Source organism: Conger conger, chromosome 4, assembly GCF_963514075.1.
Source record: "Conger conger chromosome 4, fConCon1.1, whole genome shotgun sequence".
Lineage (NCBI taxonomy): Eukaryota > Metazoa > Chordata > Actinopteri > Anguilliformes > Congridae > Conger > Conger conger.
Genome location: NC_083763.1, coordinates 26,597,979 through 26,613,611, shown reverse-complemented (window position 1 = coordinate 26,613,611; position 15,633 = coordinate 26,597,979). Strand labels below are relative to the sequence as shown.

Here is a 15,633-nt window from a genome sequence, read left to right as displayed (position 1 = left end):
GAGCAGGACATCATTAAGACAACCCAGGTTTCCCAAAATGTATGAAACCTCAGCTTGTGAAGAATGGATTACAGGAAATTCAAGTCATTAGAGTAGCTAAATTTTCACAGTATTTTATTTGTTTTCTCTGAAGGCTTTCCTGTGTTTTAGATTAATTATGTGCATAAAAATGAATCCATGCATTTGGATTGAAGGGCCAGATCTTGGAACAAAATTTTATCTCTGGGATGTTATTTGAGAATTTTCTTACTGCTTTACGGTATGAATGATCTGTGATATTTTTGATGCAACCTTGGAGAATTAGAATTTGTTGGTTTTTTTTTAAATTAAAATCGCCATGAAATCGACATGCACTCTTGTTCTCCCATCCTATGTAACTAAATTAATGTGGTGAATCCTGTCCTTTCCCCCTCATGCTTGTATAGTACCAAACACAAATAATTAAACTAACCCACCAAATCAGCATACCAATGTTTACATGGTCTTTGCCACCTTGTTCTTTACCTTGTAGAGCTGTGGTCATCACCTGTTTCACATTAACTCAGTTCAATTTATTTTGTATAGCGTTTTTTCACAGACTACTGTCACAAAGAAGCTTTACAGAGTGAATTAAACGGCTCTAAGCCCCAAATAGCATGCAGTAAACGATTCACTTAGGGAGAAAAACCCTCAAACAGATGGGAACTCACATTATAATATTTTTTTGCTGGCAATGTGTGATTGGCGCATTAGCCTTGCAACCCAAAACTAAACTTCATTTGTGGGACCTACTTTTTAAAAGTGGCTTTAAAAGTGGATTTATATTTATTTGTACCTGTACTGTATATCCTTGCTGCTGACCTTATTTGATGTAAAAGTCTTATGTGCCTTTCCCCCTCCTGCAGTCCCTCTCCGTCCGTACGGCAGGGACGAGGCGGACAGCCCGGAGATGCAGGCGTCTTCCTCGGAGCGGCAGTCCCGAGCGCGGTGCCGCGCCGAGCCCCAGGCCTTCCACGCCGAACCCGCATACGGCGATGCGGCGGGCCTGGAGTCCAAGGCGGAGAGGATCGCCCGCTACAAGGCGGAGCGCCGGAGACAGCTGGCGGAACGCTACGGCATCTCCCTGGACGTGGAGCCGGACGCGGACTGCACTCCCCGCCACGCCCGCACGTACAGGGAGCCTGAACCCTCGGAGAGACCGGAGCCGCCGGAGCGTGACCCCGCCCGGGAAAGCTTTTCGGAGCGGGAGAGGATGCTGAACCTGGAGAACTACAAGCGGGCCCAGGACAGAGGCCTGAGGAGCAGTCCCCTCGACCAGCCGTGCTACATGGACGTGTCCACCTCCGCCAGAACCCCGGCCAAGGACTTCACGGTCACTGGGGTGCCTGGCTCATCCCCCACGGCAGGGCGCCGGTCCTCCCTGCCTTCCCCGAAATATGCCGCTACGGCCGGGGACCTCTTTATAGAGCAGCAGGCCCACAACGTCCTGCAGAGACAGGGGTGAGTGCTCCAGCACCTGAAGTCACTACGCGCATGTTTAACTGTCCTCTGTTGATCTCAACAAGGGAGGACATTTGGTGAGAATGTCCAACGGTTTGAAGAATGATGGTCTATTCTTCTTTTTTCTTCCTAATTGGGAGGAGAATGTAGTTTTCCATTATTATGTATTTTACTCATTAGGCCATACTTGAAACGGGATGAGTCTCGTTTTTAAGCGGTGTGCTTTCTTACTGACATATCAGTGCTGATGGAGTATGTTACAAGCACACTGTATGTGCCAACAGTGCAGGCAGTCCAGTGCAATGATACCAAAAGTTGGCTTTATTTAACAGGGTGTATTTCCTCTTCCTAGACTTCTATTCCAGTGTATGTATCCTTCATGTTCTTAGTGAATATGGAGAATAATAGTATGGAGCTTACGTTGCTTCTCATTTCTTGGTCTGCTGCAGTCTTTACTGGGGCATGGTCAATTAAACGCAAGCACGCACGCACACTCGCACACAGATGCACACACACAGACATGCACGCAAGCACATTTTTACTTTCATTTGCCAACATTGCCTTTATACCCAACAACCCTTGTGCCGACTTCAGAACAGACACTTCATTGTTGTATGTATGTTCTCATCGTAGACTATTACTTTTTGGCAGTTATGACACTTTGGCGCTCCCATTCCTGACTTTCCGTATGGAACATCTCCCAGCTTGCACTGCCACAATGGAACTGTAGCATAAGAACAAAATTTGGAGGAAGACACGCGCAATGGCGTCTGAGAAATTCACTTTGAAGGCCTGTAATTCAAACTTTAAATGAGGTATTCTAAACAGGGAGGACCTGCTGATTGCAGCCAATTATGAATTATAAACAGTCCTCTAGGATGTAAGGTTATACGGGTTATTTTTCTCTTTTGAATGTCTTTCGCAGTACGCAGTTCGTAGTCCGCAGTAACAAAATGTTGACATCTCAGGCTATAGCCCTGGTTTGAGACGCATGTCTTCAGACTGGGTCCCGTCTGCCTTCTCTCGGGTTTCAAAACCTGGCAGCCCCTGGAGAGTGACATCACGGCGGGGCTCAGGTTACGTGGTCTGCCGCGTGGGCCTTACGCTGAGGCCGGAGCAGAATGTCAACATCCCGCTCGCAGCTGGGCCCGAAGAGGAGCGCTGGCTCATAAGCGATGGGATAATATCATAAATCCGTCTTTGTGACGTTCCCACCATTAGTCCTGCTTGCCGACGAATCGAAGCCTCACCAAAACAGAGTAATGACTTCTCTCCCGAAATGGAGTAACGAACGCATGTGGCGCTCAGATGTTCTTCAGACATTTATCAAAAGCTGTAAAATGGCCATGCTGCAGCAAAGGTCAGAAGGCGTTCAGGCTCGATCCGCGCCATGAAACCGGGCTGGTGTGTTGTCGCTGTCCTGCATGCTGATGCCACCCCACTCCAGAGGTACCCGGGAGTTAGCCGAAATTGCTTATTTTTGCTTAGCCACAGAGAGCGTGTGCCCTGTGTGTTGCTCTCTGGGTGGAAATAATGTATTATATATATTACTCTCTGGGTAATGTTTCTGTTGTGTGTGAATGTGTTGGTGAGTCACGCACTCACGTTGAGCCATCTTTCACTGCCGTTCCTGTGCAGCCCTGACTGGTTTCTCCAGACAGACTCGGAAGGCGACACGCACTCCGTTATCAACTGGCCCTCCAGGTACTCTGGGATAGCGTGGAGTGTGCGTCTGACCCTCAATCAGTCCTAACAGGCGACCCGCCCCTCCCGTAACGCATCCCATCATGCCTGTAACCATAGCAACGTTAAGAATAATCCATCCTCCATTCACACAGTTAACCCCTGTTTGGGTTTTTGTTTGGGTTTTCTATTGCGTGTGACACACTTGGGGAGATTTAAAAGCTGAATAATTTACCCATCTTTATTGCCATTACTAACAGCTCAATCTGAATATTATTATTAATTTTTTGGCTTTTTTGATGTTGAAGTGTTGTGTTGCTCAACCACAAAGGTGTGTAGACTGGCTGTTCCGATGTCTTATTTATTTAAATATATAAGCTACCTGTGCGCAATCATGGAAATTCACCGAACTAGCAGGATAATGTTCTGTTCCCAATTTCTCCAGGGAAGGAAGGAAGGAAGAAAATCTTTAGAGTGCAGTCAGGCTTAAGGATCCCAATTTGATCTCCATGTATTATGTCTGTATATTGGATCTTGTAGATGAATGAGGAAATGCATGTTCTCTCTCCCCTGGGTTGCAAATGAGCTTATGAAGAGAAAGGCGTCTAGACAGACTTCACTAGTTGTAGAACTGTACAACTGCTTTGTAGTTGAGGGTGACATTGCCCTTGAAGTGCTTTACTATGAGCTATTGAGTTGCTTTACCTTCATTTAATGTGTCAACTGTAGCGAAAGCAAAGCATGCCAGTTATAATTAAAAGCAACTAGCTGGTTGTTTTTTTGTGTGTGTTACTAAATGTCTGGTAGCCACAGTACTCTTCTTTGAATGATATTGCTATAATGGTGTTTGCGGGAGTACTGAAAGGGAAGGCAATGGATTATTGTCACTTGGGGGCTTCCGTAGAGCAGGGCCATGGGGGTGTTAGTTTCTTTTTTTTTTTTTTTTTTTGCTTTCTTTTTTTTGATGAGTGTTGACGAGGCAGGCTGAAAGGGGTCCTGGGGTCTGGTGGGAATGGCTCAGACAAGAAAAGCACAAACAGGTGAGATCTGACTAGCAGCTGCACCATGAGCCTCTCTGTAAAGGGGGGGGGGGGGGCACGGGGGCACGGGGTATAAGGACCAGCAGCCTGACTGACCCCCTTTGCACTTTGGGTGCTGTTGTTTCCATCCGCGTTGGCATACCTCGAGGTGCAGGCCCTTGTCATGTGCCAGGCTGTTTGGCTGGGCTGGGATGAGCTCATTTACAGAGCAGCTTGCAGGGTCTCCAGGAGCAGATGTCAGTTTGGGCTGATTACCGCCCCTCCCGAATGGTGGGGGTGGTGGCTGGGCCTTTTCCAGTAAGCTGGCTGTGTGCTACCCGCTGCCATCGCAAGGCAGCTTTGTGTTGGAGACCGTCTATTGTCTTTCAGCGGAATGATAATGAGCTGTCTCATAGTCACCCTGACCTCCTGCAAAGCACTGCTGTACGGCTCACCAGAATGAGGAACTCTGCTGTACGGCAGTTGGCCATTTGTGAAAACGACCCTATTGGTTTGGAACTTTGTGTGTGTGTGTGTGTGTGTGTGTGTGTGTGTGTGTGTGTGTGTGTGTGTGTGTGTGTGTGTGTGTGTGTGTGTGTCTGTGTGTCTGTGTGTCTGTGTGTCTGTGTGTCTGTGTGTCTGTGTGTCTGTGTGTGTGGTCGGACAAGGGCACACTGGGGGGGGGGGGCGGCATCTGTCAACCCCCTGCAGGAACTGAAACGTGTTCTGCGGCTCTCTGGTCTTTCTAGAAGCACTGATAACTGCAGGTTTAAAAAAAAAAAAAAGTGTACTTTCATACCACCCAACTGCATGACTCTGCTGATGGGTTAGCAGCATGCATTTCTGCAGTAGAACATTTTTTGGTTCATGGGGGGTGGTCATATCTAAACCTGATTTCTGAGCCTTTGTAATGCTTTGACCCACCCTAAAATTTCTGACTGTAAACCCCTGAAAATGAAGACCAAGTGCCCCTAAACATCTCATTGATTTGGTGCTAAAGAGTCTTTAATCCCTTTCTCTCCCCCTTGAAGAATCAAAGTTAGAGAGAGGCTGGCTAAAGAGGAGAGCGTGCGGAGGAGTCCCGATCTGGTGTTGGACTCACTGCCGACCCGACGGCACGCGTACGCCTCGCGGGCCGATCCTCTCGTCCCCCACCCGGGCCAAGGCGGCTCACGGTACGCCACCTCACCGTACGACGTCAGGTCAGAGACAGGCCCCAGGGACGATGACTGCCAGACCTACCTCTCCATGCCGAGCGTCTCGGAAGCGAAGAGCGGAGGCGCGTGGAGGGAGGAGGAGGAGGGAGACGCCCCGGCTGAGAGGACGGAGGGGCTGCTGAGGAGCAGGAAGGCGGTGCTGCCGTCGGAAATCCGCCGCAGGGAGAGGAGCCAGGACGGCAGGGTCCGGAGCCTGCCCGACGACAACGAGCCTCCCGCGGTGGGAGAGGCCCGCCAGAGCCGGGTGAGGGAGCCCCTGTGGAGGAGAGACGACGCGGGTGCGCCTCCTCAGAGGGGAAGGGACGTGGCCTCAGCCAGGCTGAAACCGCTAGCTCACTCCACGTCAGACTCCACGCCCTCTCAGTCGCTCAAACTCCACGACTCCGGGCCGGGCGAAGGCTCCGGAGACTTCCGCGCCTACGAGGTGGGAGTGTCCAACGGCGAGCTCGGCCCTCCGGACGCCAAGGTCTCCGTGGCTCAGCTCCGCCACTCCTACCTGGAGAGCACCAGCGCCTCCCGGAGGCCAGAACTGTAGGTAGTACAGTATGTGGTCACTCACGCTCTCCGCTGCTATTAATCCACAATAATCCACCACGATTGTCCGCACGATGCCTAACGCCTACGCTACTCATCTCAGTGACCGGTAGAGCTGAGCGCTTGGGCCTGCGGGCCTTGTCTACGTCCTGGGGTGTCTGTGCTACATGTCTGAGTCCTGTGGCGGGGGAGCGGGCGGGAGGGTGGGTGTTGGGGCGAAAGCTTCATGTATCCTAACACCGCATCCTGGGCTTTCTCACCCTGACGTAGCCTAAAGCCTGTCGCTGGAACGTACGTGTGTCACATCCCAGCAAGGGACCTGCTGTGTCTGTTCACTGTCACTGTCAACAGCTCCGATACAAAAATAACAGAGATGAGTCCCAACCCCCCACTGCAAATGTAGGGCAGCGGTTAGATCTGACACCAAGATTATGTCATCATTATTTTTTAAAGTTCATCGCTACTGTGATCACGGTCACTCTTTGATGCACCGTTTTCTTTTCCGTGTCTCTTAATGCTGTCATTTTCTCTCTCCTCTACCCCTTCGCTCCTTCTTCCTCTTTCTCCCGTGCCTAAAAGGGATGGTATGGTTGACCCGGCTGCATCGGGTTCCGATGCATCCGAGTGGACTCAGTGGGACAGGGGTCCTCGGAGGCCAAGGAGCTATATCTCTCCGGGGGAAAGTAGAAAGACCTCTGACAGGTTTAGGACACAACCCGTCACCTCCGCAGAGCGCCGGGAGTCCGATAGGTAGGCTGTGTGTGCAGAGGAGGCTGAGGAACATGTAGCCTCTCTGAGGGAATTCAGACTGAAAAGGAGAGCTAGATCAAGAAATCAAGCCTATGCTTTTGGCTGCAGTGCTCCCAAGTGGTTTTGAATTTTGTGACGATGAGGGGAGATGAATCCGACAAGGATTTATATCCAGGGATCATCAGGATGCATGTGCATGTAGTTTTCTCCCTTGAAGCCACCAGAGCTATTCCTCTTCCGTGGAATAACCTGTTTGGTGCTGCATTTAATACTTGACTGAAACTTGGTGTTTCCTTTATAGGTAAAGGATAGATTTTATGGATGTCCAATGAAGGTTTTTTTGTAAATTATGATTGGAGATTGTGTGTTTGAGAGCTGAAACCCGCTGCATATTTTAGACCTCACTTCCTTTTTGTTTTTAGTTTAGTGCAATAAAGTGGGGATAAACCGCAATTTCCTTAATTTAACCTTAAATCTTGCCATGCCAAAAGGAGCATGAGGCTGGGAAACTGCAGTTTCCAGGTCTATTCATTGCTAAATTAAATATGATCTGCAAAGCATTTTAAATGGTTTTCAGTTTGTTGTTTTTATGAATTGGAAGTAGATACCACAGAGCCTCACATTCTTACCAAAAGTAAACAAGGTGTAGGTGAGGGTTCTTGTTTAGTTTAGCCAGTGCATCCTCTTGCTTGCTGTTGTGGTTCTCTGAGCATGTGACTGTGGTGGACTGTGTGCGCTTACAGTCAGGGAATCAGTGATGGTTCATTTGAACAGTTTTTTGTTGAAAACCATGAATTGAGGAAAGGTCCATGTGTGGTCAACTGGCATCGATCGTAGACCAGGTGCATGTGTTGTCCCCCCTGATGAATTGCTTTTTGCTACTACAGTCATGGACAGGATCTAACTGTGGTCCTGGGGCCAAAAGCACGAGCAGATGGTTTAATCACTAATTCTCACAGATTTAGTAACTCGCTAGCACTGCTGAATCTGATTTTTTTCTTACATCCTGTTTTCTAATCACCCGTTGCTTTGCACTTCCTCTCATGGGGGAACTGTGGCTTTTCCAGAACTTTCTGCTAACTGTTCTGTGTAATCACACCTAGAGGTCTTTTCCAATGGATTTCTTCCTTCGAGTGCCCTCATATCTGTGACACACTTTTTGCTTTTCCCTCTCCAGGTCCTGCTTGAGTCCTGTGCTAGCGACCGAAGGTATGTACCCGATCAAATCCGTGACTGATGCAACCTACAGAGCTTGTCCGACTCCAGACTTGCCCTTTGTAGCAATTGCACTTCATTGAGCAGCTTTAAGAATGATGTGAACTTTAAAAGAAGGCCCTTTGCTACTGCAGAGCTTATTTTTTTGTATGTTGTGGATGAATGACCTTAAGTGACCCAGTTTGTCATTTGGGAATTCATTTAGCAAGGAAAGCCGTAATTAGAAAGGTCTTTTTGAGGGTTCACAAAACATTTAAGCAGTTAAAGTAAAGTTAAGTAGTTTTATGCAGTCATTATTTGGTGCTCGCTGTATCCAAAGCCACGGTAGTAATTATCTGCTGCGTGAGAGTACCGTAGCTCTGTTTCTTATAATAAAGTGGTCATAATATTTTTATTTCCTTAAAAAAAGTGATGAAAGTTAATGAAGAAAAGACCAACATCATTCCATCTGTGCCGTTGAAAGATGGAGTGAAACGTCTCGCAGTGTTTCCACAGCTTTCCCCTGGAGTGTCCAGCACCTGTTTGGCTTTGTGCTGTAAACTGGAGGCTTTAGCAGCAGTCACTTCAGACCATTCCTCTTCTTCGCTATGCAGACTATGCTGGCAGTTATTCCCAAATATGCCATTTAAATGTGCACATAATCAGTCACTCATTGTACACCTCTCTCCAGCTAGAGTTGTTGTGATATTATGATTGAGTTTTAAAGCAAGGACACGTTTGCAGTTCTTTTCGTGTGCCAATTTATTGCAACAGAAATTGGGAATAATTGGTTGGTGTTCTACCCTTTGAAAAAGCCAGTAGAAAACTTCCCAGAAAGGGGAATGGGGCATATTATCGTATGAAAAGAAAGAATGAACTCTCAGGTCCTTTTTATATTCATTACGTCTTCATATTTTATGTAGTTATAGGCCATAGATGGTGTGCACCACCAGTGGGTAAGTTGCCACACTGTCAGTTAAGTTATTGCATTGAATTTTGAATAGGGACACAACCAAGTCATTGTGAATATCTTTTTATTTATAATTCAGAATCAAATATGACTTCATCAGAGGACCAGCGGGACCAAATCTGTGAGAGGTGGGGGGTATGTCCCCCCAAATATTTGCTTTTCCCCTGCCATTGCTGGTACCCCTATTAATGTCAGTGGCAAACCTCCACGATTGTCAACAATCTCCAATACGAAGAACTGCAGAACACCATGACATTAGTAACATCATAAGAAGCCAAGTTTGCTGATTACACAATGTGACAACTTGCTCAAAAGTCAGAGACAACATGTGTGCTAATTTTGGCTGCATCTCAAGGTCAGCTTAACATAGGACTGCAGCTGAAGTATCAATACACGTCATTCCTGTCCAAAACACAACTTGAAGATGAAGAATAAGTAAACTGTCCTCAGCTCAGATTAGCGTGAGTTTGACCACATATAAACAGGAAGTTGGCCTCAGAACACACAAAAAATAGCTATACATTTTTTTGCATTATCTCATTATTTTTTGCATTATATGCATATAGCATTGGAGGAATAAACAGTGACAACTTACCCCACTCTCCCCTATGCAGTACCTCAAAACAAAAGTGTCTGTTAAATCTATATAAAATGTATATCATTTTTGTTTTTTAGAACACAGAAGAAAGCTTTTGGTCTGACCAAACTTTCCACAGTAGTATATTATGGTATAATAAATATATTGATGTATGTAGTATGTTATTTTTTGTGTTTAACTTGACCATTGGGTTTCTCCCCTGTCCTTTTCTGCAGCAGATGAAGAGAAGCTTGACGAGAGAGCCAAGCTCAGTGTGGCAGCCAAGAGGTCCCTCTTCAGGGTATTGGCCGTGCTCAATGTTTTCCTTCCTCCCTTCCTTGCTACCCTGTTTACACCACCTCCCCCCCGCCCCCCTCCAAACACACGCACAAGCTCTTTAGAGAGGGGAGACCATGTCTGCCGCACACACAGACACGTGTATGTACAATATGACTGTGCCAAGAAAACTCCTCCCTCCCTCTCTACATTCCTCCTCACTGTGTGTCGACATAATCGGCACTGAATGCTTGAGCACAGTCTGAACCCAGTGTCAGGGCATGTAATTAATGCATTAAGCACCTCTGCCAATGGGACACCTGCTCGCATCGGGTGGGGGTGGCTGTGCAGGTCTGCAGTGCGGGGGCGCGTGTAGATGATTCAGCGTCCGGTTTTCCCAGTCTTGCGTGCGTAGCCTGGGTGCTGAATTTGGGTCCACGGGGTTGCCTCGATAATGCTTCTAATGGGGAGATGTGTGATCTGAGTCATCTGTTTGTGTGTGCTTGTTTATGCTCTGTGATGCTGCTCAGTCGGTGAGTGTACCTCATGAGGCTGTTGACTCTCTCGGCCTGATATTCGCTATTGACTGGAATCTCTGTTGGGTCTTGTAGGGACACTTGAGTCCGAAGTTAGTGATAAACAATCATAGAGCATAGTTTGTTGGGTATCAATTTCCTGTTTATCCTCTCCCCGGATCTGTCTCTGTCTCTCTCCCTCCTTCTCTCCCTCCTTCTCTCTCCCCTTCTCTCTCTCTCTCTCTCTCTCTCTCTCTCTCTCTCTCCCTCTCTCCCTCTCTCCCTCTCTCACTCTCTCACTCTCTCTCAACCTCACTCTCTCACACCCTCTCCCTCAGGAGCTGGAGAAGAGCACCTCAGTTGGAGCCCCTAAGCCTCGCTCCCGTAACGCAGCCGTGGAGCGCCGGCTGAGGCGCACCCAGGACCGCTCCCGCACCCAGCCGGTCACCACTGAGGAGGTGGTCATCGCAGCCACGTACGTTACTGTCTGCACTGCCACTGGAGGCGGTAGTGAGCCACTGGCTGTGATGTGCCAGTGCAGGGAGGGAGTGCTACTTTAGTAGTTATCCTACTTGGCAACTTGTAAAATGGTGAATTTCTGACAATTCCGTGGTCCTGTCCAAAACACAACTCGAAGCAGGTCTGAAACTGTCGATAAAAGCCCACACTTGCGGATTTCTAAAAACATCAATCCCATCCAGGGGGGACAGACAGGCACATCGATTAAGAATGTCTTATTCCACCAGTTAATTAATACACTCAGGGGTGGTAGGAGGTTTTCTTTCTAAAAAAATCAGCAGTCATGGCCATGGCCTTGCAACACAATACAATCCAAACATATGGGTGCTTCGTCTCGCTGCTAATTTAGTCCTGAACCAGCAGTTTAGAATTCCATAGGGCAGTTATAATCTCTTCATGTCACTATTACTGTGCACATATCATTAAGAGACTCCAAGCACTTTCCTTTTAAATGTGCTATATGTGTTTAAAAAAACAGAAATGCATATCAAAATTGTTCATTGGGAATGACACATTTTCTCGTCCTCTTCTGTCTGTGACCTTGTCTCTCTTGTATGTGTGACATAAGAGCCCCCTCCTCCTCGCACACGGGGACGGTCCTCGCGGCTGTAGCGCGCCTCCCTAGCCCCGCTGTAGTCAGCAGCACAGTGTCGCCGCTCAGGTATCGCCACGGCGACTGCATGCCTCGCGAAAGGGCCCCGGACACTAACCCCACTGCAGAGCTTCCCTCTGCGTATGCGTGCCTCACTGCTGCAGGGAGTACCGCATGGGAGCGCTGACTCGTTCTTCTCCCTGCTTAACGCTGCACGACATTCACAGTAACACCGGACTTTCTGTTGCTCAAAGAGACTGCGTGGATTTTTTTTTAAGTGACTGTAAATGTAGGAAAGGTTTTGTACATCGAGATCAATAGAGAGATTTGTAGCATGAGCCATGTGGTGCAGTGGATAACGCCGTCACCTCACAACAACAACAACAACAACATGCTGGGTTCAAATTTAGACTTAGGCCTTTCGCGTCTCCTAGTCTCCCTCTTTCTCCAATATAGTTTACTTGTGGGTGGTATATTTTTGGAGGAGTTCAGGTGGGGTGGTGAGGTGGTCCAGACCACCATACATACCATCCTTACATTGTTTTCAATACAGATTTTATGTCTAACTGAAATGTCTTCTAGTTATTTACATTACTTTAAATAGATATTTGGCGGATGTGTAGTGGATACATCCCTCTGTGATAATTTATTGTTATTTCCACCAGCTTTAAACTAAATTGCTTATGCAAACCTTGCTAACTCTGTTAGCAGTTTGGGTGTTCAGCGCCATCTGTTGTTCGCTGTTTGTATTTCAGTTTCATCTCTCATGCTAGCACAGTGAACTGCCTTCTGGTGAACAAGCAGAGATTGCGTCTTTCGAGAGTCAACCATTTCAGTAAAGCCTAAATGGTTTCATTCAAAGTGGCTATATATTTTAGTTCTGACCATGCATAACGCTACGCTAGGGGTGCACAGCAAGGGCTGATCCGCTTCAGGATTTTGTGCCAACTTCTGCTCTTAATTATTTAATTAGCAAAATAATGTAATTAGACATTTGTATATGCAACAGCTACAGCTGCAGACTGCAACTGTATCCTATAGATTTTACTATGCTCAAGTACGGGAGTGAACCAACATCATTTATAGAGCTGTTGGAAAAATAAATTAAGGTAATTGGTTGGAACAAAAACCAGCTTGCAGACCGGCCGTCCGGGACCAGAGTTGTGCACCCCTGCTCTACGCCGTTGATAGATCTTGTAACCCAGCCCATGCGAACAGTAACATGGATTTGGCGGTAAATGTCAGAGGTAGTACCTGTTAAGGCTTCCTGGGGTTCAAGTGTCAGTCCCAAGGCCGTAGGAAAAAGACATTCAGACTGCCTTTGTGGTGTGACGCATATCTTATAATTATGCTCACTGTGAAGTGAGTGCATCTCTGAAACTGGAGCCGTTTGACCACACTAACCTCAGGATGAAGTGGGTGGATTGCACTGAGCTGGAGAATGATCTACATGCACCCTTTATGTTATGTCACCAGTGTCACATAAGTCATTGAGCTGCTACGGCTGGTCTTTGAAACAATATCCATAGTTTATGTTAGTTATCATTTGCTGTGCATGTTCAGTTACGCGTGGCTAATCATTTTTATTTTTTATGGGGTGCGCAACAATCAGATTTATACATGAAGTCAACCAGCCAGTTGTAGTGAATTTAGGCAGTGGCAGAGGATACATATGCATGGTACTGAATACGTATTCCATATTCTGAATGTTTTCTAACATTACCAGTATGTGTCCCTTTGGAAACACCAACTCCGACTACCTGCCGGAAACTTGCGGTTAGAAGGTATCTGAATTGCATCTGGGTTTTCATAGCTTAGCAATCAGTAATTATTATGTAAGATTGATTGTTGCTGTCCTGTTTGCTGCCTCTTGAAGAATACAGTAATCTTTCTTGCATAATTGTCCTTTAGCGAAAATGGTATTGAAGTCAAAGAAGTGACCCATCAACTGCAAAACGAAATATTATACCCAAGAAATTTTGCTTTATGAATGGCTTATTGAGCACTTTTTGTTTGGGCATGTTGAGATGTGCATGTTTCTTCTTGTTATTGGTTCGTTAGTTTTTCACTTCTCTAACTAGTGTGCTAGTTTTGATCTGATCTGATTTGATTTGCTCTGTAAGCAGTTATGGAAACCACAGACACACTTGAATGTGGTAATGAGAGAAATGCCACCGTCCTGCTGACATTTCCACCTCGGGGTAGATGAGATGTTTTCCCGTGCTGCACGACACCACACAGTGCATGTTCCACTTTTTCATTGGATGTTGTTGTTCTTCTGTCCTGCCCACCACTGGCAGTCTGCAGGCCACTTCCCAGCATGCATCAGCAGCTCGGGAGAAGGCCCGTGAGGCTCGGGAAGCCCAGGAGGCGCGAGAGGTGCAGCAGGCCCGGAGTTCTCTCGTCCCATCCGAGGAGGTCCAAGAGGAGCCTGACCTCTGCACCCTCAGCTTGTCCGAAAAGATGGCGCTCTTCAACCGCCTGGCACAGCCTCCTACCAAGGTCACCAGGACCAGGACCGACACACGGCAGCGCAGGAACAACGCCCGCTACCAGACCCAACCCATCACCCTGGGAGAGGTGGAGCAGGTACTGCAAAAGGCACAAATGTAGTCCCCGCTCCAGGCAAGGAGAGCGGCCTCCATTTTCTCTTTCTGAGGGTGAAAATGGCCACTGTCTGCCACATGCGGTTTCATTGCATTACATTATAGACACAGTTACTTAGCTGACACTTCCAGAGCAATATAGTTGATTAGACTAAGCAGGGGACAATGTGGAGCAATGAAGCAGTGTGGGGTTAAGAGCCTTGCTCATGCGCCCAACGCTCATAGATCTTATCATGGCTGTCCCTTCGCCACGAGGCTACAGGCCGCCCCTCTCAATACACCCACAAGCCCAAGCACATGGAGTCCGACCACCATGTACCCCATACCATCTCTTATCCTGGTCTTTTTAGAGTGCACTCTAACCACATGAAAGTGCAGCTGTGAATACAACCATAAGAAACATCCGAAATGCCGAGGTCCCTGTCTTGGCAAATTTGGAGCAGGCAGAATAACTTCCCCAGGATTTCCTGCCATGTGAGGGAAACCATGGGCAGCTTAAATAAATAAATGAAATTCCTATTTCTTTCATAAAAAAGAGTTATGTATGAAGAGTTAATCTATTTGAGGTGTCTACATGTCATTTGACCAGTAAGTGAACTTTTTCTGGTACAGGAACCAAAATCCACAGGTCCTTCTGAGCTGGCAAACGGCACTGTAGAGCATCTGACAGGATGGTATTACCCTGAACAAGTAAGGGGAACCCATTGCATGTGGTTCTGTTTGTGACACTGCACTGGCTGTGTGTAAAGCCTGGCTCAGCTCTACCATCTGTCAGTGTCCTTGTCATTCAGGTGCAGGTAAAGTACAGTCCAGTATATGCTCTGTATGTTCTTCGCACACATCCAAAGGAGCTCCCTTTGTCAAGCCATTTTGGATCAATGTTTGCCACTGAAATGTTTCTCTGCCACCCTCTAAGTATCAATGAGAAGATTGTGCAATATGTGAGCGATGTAAAATGTTTTGGTATGCTACATTTTGGCATGAATGACTCTGTTGTGAAGAGAACAAAGGTCTGCTTCCCACATTTTGGAATGGCTTGAATACATCGATTTTATGCAAAAGCATCCTGTATTTCTAAACGGAAATGTCATTGTTTGCCTGCGAGACAGTTACTGTGTGTCAAAATTGAAAAGCTTTCAAATTAGTTTGAGCAAAAGAGCGAGTGACCAGTTGACCTTTTAGAGTCCTAAAGATGGAGTTCCCCTCGATTCCATGCCATATAAATGTATATTCATGCATCTGCTCCCGTTTAAAAGGATAAAATGGAAATTATGGAGACCATTTAGTCCTCTTCTGCAGAACGGAGTCTGCTTTTGAGCAGCTCCATGTCCAGAAAGCATCTGTGTCTGTCCACCTGTTCAGTTGGCTTCAGAGGCTTATTGAACAAAAATTGTAAATAGTCGTATTCTAATGGTAGTTTAATCAATTTATGGCCAGTTTATACTTTGACGATGTTGCCACCATTATCACATTAGATGGTTGGTCGCAACCACTTATATACTTTATACTAGAAAGATGGACAATTCAATGCCGTCGCTATCATTGTTGTGCCCTTCGCTGAGACAGAAATAATATTGAACTTTGACCCCATCACTGGCTCAATTGTCATGAAAATCTCATTATAGTTCTCATCTGAAATAATCTTTAGCCAAGTGTCTTCAACTAGCTTCCATGTCTTGAGATCGCAGTAACTCCACTTCGG

At 46.8% G+C, this 15,633-nt stretch overlaps 1 protein-coding gene across 18 annotated transcripts in view; it reads left to right on the top strand.

Moving 5' to 3' along the window:
• Positions 1-15,633, top strand: part of svila (supervillin a) — a 100,871-nt gene that overhangs the window by 49,222 nt on the left and 36,016 nt on the right. For 11 of the 18 annotated variants that reach the window (XR_009708543.1, XM_061239141.1, XM_061239140.1 and 8 more), the window contains exons 6-15: positions 885-1,479; positions 3,118-3,183; positions 5,213-5,929; positions 6,512-6,682; positions 7,860-7,891; positions 9,660-9,724; positions 10,553-10,689; positions 11,302-11,394; positions 13,626-13,914; positions 14,544-14,621. Coding sequence is in view for 17 of the 18 variants with exons in the window: in XM_061239141.1 (XP_061095125.1) it covers positions 885-1,479; positions 3,118-3,183; positions 5,213-5,929; positions 6,512-6,682; positions 7,860-7,891; positions 9,660-9,724; positions 10,553-10,689; positions 11,302-11,394; positions 13,626-13,914; positions 14,544-14,621 (2,243 nt within the window). In the remaining variant the exon portion in view is untranslated. Of the gene's footprint in view, positions 1-884; positions 1,480-2,804; positions 2,840-3,117; positions 3,184-5,212; positions 5,930-6,511; positions 6,683-7,859; positions 7,892-9,659; positions 9,725-10,552; positions 10,690-11,301; positions 11,395-13,625; positions 13,915-14,543; positions 14,622-15,633 lie in introns of those variants that run through there. The other 7 variants (XM_061239143.1, XM_061239131.1, XM_061239144.1 and 4 more) reach the window with 5 other exon arrangements.